The following is a 7,643-nucleotide window of genomic DNA, read 5'->3' on the forward strand; positions in this document are numbered from 1 at the left end:
TCAGTTGGTCTAACTGGGAGCAGTACTTGTTGGAATTAATCGTTTTGTTTTCTGGAAGAAGCTCATAATAGAGGACTTCCTCCCAATCCCACCGTATATACAACATCACCTTCTTTGGATGAAGACTGGCCTTTAGTTGGTTGGTGGTGGTTCATTTAGCTTGCCCCACGATCTCTTCAGTTCCACATTATTGTACAGTGTCCACTTTTCATCGCCTGTCACAATTTGTTTTAAAAATCGAACGTTCTGGGCTTCCCTGGTGGCGCAGTGGTTGAGAGTCCGCCTGCCGATGCAGGGGATGCGGGTTCGTGCCCGGTCCGGGAAGATCCCACATGCCGCGGAGCGGCTGGGCCCGTGAGCCATGGCCGCTGAGCCTGCGCGTCCGGAGCCTGTGCTCCGCAACGGGAGAGGCCACAACAGTGAGAGGCCCGCGTACCGCAAAAAAAAAAAATTTAAATAAAAATTAAAAAAATCGAACGTTCTCGTTACGTTTAAGTAGAGAATTGCATGCGGAAATACAGTCAAGATGTCTTTTAAATTATGGAACCCAAACATCAAAGCAATTAACATAACCAAGCGGTGATTTTCAACTCTTGATTTGGATATTTTTTAGTATGTCGGCTCTCTCACGCATGGTATAACGTTGTTCTCAGTGTCTCGATTTGATCACTATCAACTTCAGTAGGTCTACCTGACTGTGGAGCATTGTCCAGCGGGAAATCTCCAGCACAAAACTTCACTAACCGCTTTTGACATGTTCGATCAGTCACAGCACCTTCTCCATACACTGCACAAATCTTATGTGTTTCAGTTGCGTTTTTATCTTTCTTGAAATAATAAAGCACAGGGACTTCCCTGGTGGTGCAGTGGTTGGGAATCCACCTGCCAATGCAGGGGACACGGGTTCTATCCCTGCTCCAGGAAGATCCCACATGCCTCGGGGCAACCAAACCCGTGCACCACAACTACTGAAGCCCACGCGCCTAGAGCCTGTGCCCTGCAACAAGAGAAGCCCACTGCAAGGAGAAGCCCTCACATCGCAACGAAGAGTAGCCTCCACTGTCCACAGCTAGAGAAAGCCCACACGCAGCAACAAAGACCCAACACAGCCAAAAATAAATAAAATTTATATAAATAATAAAGCATAATACGTGGAAAATGTTGCTTCCCTCTTCACTATTAAAATGGCTGCACAGGGCTTCCCTGGTGGCACAGTGGTTGAGAGTCCGCCTGCCGATGCAGGGGACGCGGGATCGTGCCCCGGTCAGGGAAGATCCCACATGCCGCGGAGCGGCTGGGCCTGTGAGCCATGGCCGCTGAGCCTGCGCATCCGGAGCCTGTGCTCCGCAATGGGAGAGGCCACAGCAGTGAGAGGCCCACGTACCGCAAAAAAAAAAAAAAAATGGCTGCACAAAAATTCACCAATTTTGATTTTTTTTTTAATGCACGCTGATATGAGACCTGTCACAATACAGTCTAACAAAATTGTTTCGAATGAAGTTAAAGACAACTAAGCACTACTAGAGCCATCTTACGAGAAAAACCGAATGAACTTTTTGATCAACCCAATACTTTTCCTATCCTTTCAGATGGATAGGAGAAAGACCCTTAGAACAATTTATTTGTGGCAGATATCATTAACTTGAGGATACCCTGTGGCCTTAAGCATCTGCTTCTTTATTCATGAGCAATAGTTAGAAACTATTTTGAAACTTAGTCTTCTTTAATATGTATATATTTTCTTGTTTAAAAAGATGTTGGATATGGTTATCCAAACATGGAAAGATGCCTTTGCTTTTTCTACCAACTGATCCAAACTTATTCTGGGTCAGATTGAAAAATCTCTCCCTATAGACTGAGCCTCTGATTTAGTTCAAGTCTATGGTTGCTTTATGCTGTGAAGATTCACTTTCTTTGGGAAGGAACAGTGTCTTTATCTTTAGCAGCTGGATGAAAGCAACATCTTCATCTCAGAGGGGAGTGAAACGTGTTGCTCCCCAGTCCTCATGGAGGTCCAGCCCTTGTATGTTAGTGGAGCCAAGCAAGGAAAGGGGTTGTCTGTGTTCACAAGAGCACTTAACATGAGTAACGTATGGTCACATTCTAACAAAATGTTTACAAATTGGTAGCTAGCAGAAATGTAGTCTGCATAATCATCCTCGTTTAAATGATCCTACAGTAGATAACTAACTTTTATTCATAGTAAGTCTGAATTCTGCAAAAAACTAAGTAAGGTCATCCCTTGTTGCCTAAAACAAAGGACTTCACAAACAATTCAGGCTACACTGAAAAGCATCCTGATTGATCCTTGAATTGTTTAAGAAATATTTCATGGACTAGATTCAATGGGTAGGTTTGTTTTAGTAGGAAATAATTTTCCCACAAGTGCTGTCCATCAGTGACTTGGGAAGTATTCAAGCAGAGACAGGAAAACTAAAAATTCTTTGTAAAGGCAGTTCTATGTAAGAACAAGAGACCCGAAAAGTACATTTTTAAAGGAGTTGAAACCAATAGTAAAGTTTCATATTCACTTTATTGACTGTTGAAGTTCAGTCTCTGATGCATCTTCCAGCCTTCTCTGATACTGCCTTTCTGAGGCTTTTCTACGGTAGACATCGTCTGTATCAAACAAAGATTTTATTTAGATTTTCAAGAGACTAAGGAATTAGATACATATCTGAGTAATTTAACCAATAGTCTAGATCTGTCACCTGAATCTCAAAATTAAGGCTTAACTCAGTGCCAGAATAAACTTAAAACAAGATTTGATTTAAATGAGGACTATGTTAAAGGAGCTCTCAATATCAATAGCAGGGTCAGAGTCAGTGTCTTCTTCAAAGATAGTGTCATGTCCCAGCACAGCCCTTACTTAGCAACTTCACTTCTCTCTGAAATCATCCTTCTTAACTGGCCCCGCAGAGGCACTTCTGGCCTACAGCTCTCTGCTGATAAGGGCAGTCTCCTTGTTCTCAGCTGCTGCTTTTCCAGACTACTGATTCTCCACCTTCCTCAGGGGCCTATGCCATTTGCCACCATCTTCTCTGCACTGGCACCTGCTGTCCATCACTCCCCTTCAATCTCTGAAAATGCTGGCATCTAGCTCAGGTTCCTTGACCCTGTCCTGTGCCATCTTCCCAGGCAACACCACCCCCAGCAGATGAAGCACCAGCCCCCTTCATCTTCCTTCCTTAACTTCTGCCATCTACTTGCAGTGTTCCTCTGAAGCAATAAGTTCATTCCTCTCTGACCACAACCTCAATTACCTTTCTAGCAGCCTTTCTGTCCTTGGACCTCCACCAACTTCCTCAGGCCCTTGTTCTCTCTTCCTGCCCAGATCAGCTGAAATTCCCTCTCATCAATATCAACTTCTTGATACACCTTCAAAATCCAAACTACAGATTAATCCAACTTACTTCTTTCTCCATGCCTCACTCTGCTTGCTTTGCACTGTGGGCCCAACTGTTGCATCTAACTGATCTAACTGGGTCCACTGTGATGCCTGGAAGTCCTGTTTCTTCAGCCATGGCCCTGACCCTACTTTACCCACCCCGAAATGGCCATGAACTCTTTCTTTGCAGAGAAAAGTCATCAGTAAAGAACTCTTCCAGCTGACTTCCAAGGGCTACTCCTTGCCCTGCTCTGGTCCCATCCTCTCCCACCTTCTCAAGGGCCAAGGTATCCCAGCCTCTCTCCACCCTCTTTTCTGATCAGTATTTGCATATTTCAAGTCTCTCCTGGTAGGGGAGAGGGGGCTTACCTCCCATTCACTTAATTGAACTTCCTGAACCTCCTGTCTTCTATGATAACAATCCCTTCTTGTTTCCCTTCTTGCCTCTCTGGTCACTCTCACCCTTAAAATGTTGGGGTTTAAACTCTGACTTTCATCACAATCAGCTTGTGAATGACCCACAGACCTAGACCTGAGGCCCAGATCTGCCTTCTGAGCTTCAGTTCTGTGTAACCATCTCCCCCCTCAGCAGGTCCAAAATGGAGCCCAGGACTGTCCTGCCTGTGTTCCCCCTGCCCCACCTGCCCTACCAGAAGCCTCCACTCCTCATTTCCTGAGTCCACTCAATCACCAAGCCCTTGTCAGTACTACCTCTGGGGTGTCTCTGAACGCCGCCCACTTCTTGGCATCTCACCCTAGTCCAGGCCACCATCTCAAACCTGGACAACCACACAGCCTAAGTGTTCCTGTCAATCCACCCTCCACAAGAAAGCACTCTCCACATACGTTCACCAGCTGCTGCTTAAAACTCTTCAGTCCTTTGGGATACATTGTTGGTTCTCCAGTCCCTTTGTGGCCCTGCCCAGGCACCTTTCTAACCACGTCATCCCTCACTCTGCTCACCTGCTTCAGTCCCTCAAACACAGCAGCATACTTTCACACCAAGGCCCCAAGGTTTGCTCTTACCACCGGCAGAAGACACTTTCAAGTCCATAAACGTTTCCCTCATCTGGCTGACACCTACTCAATCTTCGGATCCTACCTGACATGGTAACTCCTCCAGAAAGCCTTCTCTGCACCACCTAGTCCAATTCAGGTGCCCCACCCAGGACTCCCATGCTCCCCCAACTTTCCCCCCACAGCAGTGATCACACTTCATAGTAACTGTATGATCTGTCTCTCCCATTAGTGCTCTTCTGATGTGGGGGCCCTCCACCTTATATCCTCTCATCAGTGCACATTAAATATGAAGGAATGGGTGAACACAGAAGGATTAAATATCTTTAGAAAGCACTTTTTTTAAAAAAAAAAAAGAGGGTTGGAGATTCACAAGTGATTGTGTTTCTGGAGAGGGAGAAAGCAGAAAGGGCCTAGGGGTTAGGGAAGTCTTCCTGGAAGAGGAACTAGCCTGCCCAGGCTAATGCTCAGCAAAGCAATGCCAGACACTTTTTGTAGTGCTGGGCATTGGTACCAATGACTCTGACCAGTAAAGACAGTAGTATTTAGCTAAGCCGGGCCAACCAGTTCCCTCTAGGGTTTGGACTGACCAGTTAGGAACTTCCATGAATCCTCAGCATCCCACCCGCTTCTAGGTGCTGTGAGAAGTCTATTCCTTAGGCTCGGAACAGTGTCACCGGCAAGGCAGAAGCGGGCGTCCTGAGTGAAGTCACGTGCCCTCCTCTCAAAGTGCAGGGAGGGTCTCAAGATTGGATACCAATGTGCCTTTGTCGCCCCGCTTACAGGAGAGCCTAGGCGGATCTCCACCGCCCAGCGAAGGGAACCGCACTCGCCCTTCTGACCAGGGTAAAAGCAGCTCAGCGCTGAGCGGAATGAGAGGTCTACAAGCTGAGAATAGCCCCCAGGAAAACGGCTCCCTCGCCGCCTCCCGCCTGCCTGAAATGAAACAGAAGCTGCTGCACTCCCACTTACAGAAGGTCTCCTGGCCCACGCGCACTTTAATCATGATCCACTCCATCGTTCCTCCCAGGACAAAAAAAAAGGGCAGGAACCTGTAGACGCCGAGTCGCTGCTTCCCGGGCACCCGCTGCAGAACCCGCCTCACCTGGGCCCTGGAAAACATGCCGGACCGCTGTTGTGGAGAAGGGTACGGCGGAACGAAGAGCGACGGGAGCTGTCCCAGCCCCTGGACTGGTGCTCCCGGATGAAGCCGAAGCCGTCCTGCCCGTCCTTGCTGAGTCCGGCGGCCAGGTGGCTGTGCGATCCCGGTCCTGGGCCACCTCCAAGGAGGTGAGGAGCGGAACCGGTAAGGAGCAGCGCTGAGCTCGGGACCCAGAATGTGGAGCGGCTCCACCAATCTGAGTGCGGTGGGCTGCGTTGGCCTGCCAATCAGAATGCGGCGGAGTGCGCGTGCTCTGTAAGGCCTAGACCAGCTGGTGCAGACACCTCTGCTCCAGAGGCAGTGCGGGCCAAGGGGCGGGGCCTCACACGTGGCGTCGGTCCGGCCCCGCCTCCCGGCCTCCCCTGTGCAAGCTGGTATTCGGAGTTGGCTGCCGCGCCCCCTACTCTGCCACCGCCATCTTTTTAAAGTCCTAGAAGTGATGACCCTGTATGATGGGACTACTAAACGGGTAGTGCACCATGTTCTTAAATGCAGTTACACAACACCTTTCATTTATTTCGAGATCGAGACTTATGCCTAGGCTTCTAAAAATAACAGGATTTGACTTGCATTGTTGAAAGCTAACTCATTATCACAAGAAAAGTCTAAATAAGCATTTGAGACAAACAACCATAAAATTAAGAAAAGCTATCCTGTATGGGGCACTTTCCGTTATTCCAGGACTATTAGACAATCTAAGAAAGTCAAATGAAAACTTAGAACCAATAAGAGAGTTTGGTAATGTGGACACAAAATATACAAAAAGAGAGAAGAGAGATCAAGCAGCGCCTCTGAAAAGGGTAGTAGGGTCCGCCGCTGAGCTGCCAGGCCCAAGCTGCTGCCTGGATAACCTGCCTTCTCCCGGAGCCAACCCCACCCAACCACGCACACACAACTGGCTTGGTGCTCACTCTGGCTTCCCTTGGTGGCTCTGCTGGCTGGACACCACAGACCACCCATCTCCCGCCCAGACGAGGCTTACATATGGCCAAGCCCCCAGCGCACACCTAGCTCAGTGGGGCCCTGGGAGTGGGGAGGGCAGCCGCCCACCCACGGGACCACCTATGGCCTCCATCCTGCGCCAGCACTTGGCCCAGGAACAGTGTCTAGCTAGCCAGCTCTCCACCGACAAGGCCCACGGGTGCTGGGTCGGCCTGCTCAAGGCCCAGGTCACATGCGCATGTGGACTCAGAAAATGGATCTGTGTGGAATACACGCGGGTGGAGAGTGGTTCCCAGCAGGAAAAAGGAATTTCGTTGGAAATTCTGGTGATATTGCTAGAAGAGCTAGAGTCCTGCGTGGGGAAGCGAGGAATGGAGCGGTTCGGTGCGGCCATTTGCTAAGGTAGGAACCAGGAAAGCGCAATGACCCCTGGCCCACCGCCTCGCTCCAAGTTAACAGAGGTCATCTGTGTAAGGCACAGAGAGGGAGCGACGTCTGCTTCAGCGGACGTCGGCTGCGCTGCGGGTCCCGAGGTCTCACCCAGCGTGGGGCTGGCAGCGGGGAGCGCGCCGGAAGGACTCTTTATCCGCCAGAGACGTGAGTGAAACGGACCGCTCTCTGGTCTGCGGGTAGAACCGTCAGGGGCGAGGGGCAGGGAACAGGACCCCCGCTGCAGGACTGGGGGAAGGGGCAGAGGATCTGAGGTCAGGAGGACAGGAGGTGGGGGAAAGGGCGGGAGGACCCGGGAGCAGAGGGGGAGACAGAGGACCGGGGGGCCGGGGTAGACCCGCCGCGCTCTGGCCCTCTCCCCTCCGAGCCCTGGCCGTCCGGAGCCTCGCGGGGACGGCCTTTCTTAGGCCCTCCAGCCTTCCTAGGGGAGGAAAGAAAGAGCCGCCATCGCCGCCGTAGATTCCGAAGAGGGGCGCAGAGTACTCTTTGGCCGCCCCGGAGACTGGGGGAGGGGGTCGGAGAGCCCGCCCCGCCCTGTCCGGGACCTCCCGCCCCCCGGGCATAGGGACGCTCCCATTGGCGGTCGAGCTCCGCGCGCCGCGCCCATTGGCCAGCCGCCGTGAGGAGCACGCGGCCACCGTGGCGGGCGCGTAGTAGGAGGGCGGCGGACTGGCCGGAGGGCTG

General features: G+C 50.9%; 1 protein-coding gene across 1 annotated transcript; it reads right to left on the minus strand.

The window, feature by feature from the left end:
- Window positions 1–2,514: 2,514 nt before the first annotated feature.
- On the minus strand, window positions 2,515–5,773 carry UQCC5 (ubiquinol-cytochrome c reductase complex assembly factor 5). Its single transcript, XM_059076026.2, has 2 exons — window positions 5,378–5,773; window positions 2,515–2,619 (listed from the first exon to the last, which is right to left on the minus strand). Exons 1-2 carry the CDS (start codon window positions 5,526–5,528, stop codon window positions 2,528–2,530), a joined length of 243 nt encoding a protein of 80 aa, XP_058932009.1. The 5' UTR covers window positions 5,529–5,773; the 3' UTR covers window positions 2,515–2,527.
- Window positions 5,774–7,643: the final 1,870 nt, after the last annotated feature.

The sequence above is a fragment of the Kogia breviceps genome, chromosome 10, assembly GCF_026419965.1.
Source record: "Kogia breviceps isolate mKogBre1 chromosome 10, mKogBre1 haplotype 1, whole genome shotgun sequence".
In the NCBI taxonomy this organism is placed as follows: domain Eukaryota; kingdom Metazoa; phylum Chordata; class Mammalia; order Artiodactyla; family Physeteridae; genus Kogia; species Kogia breviceps.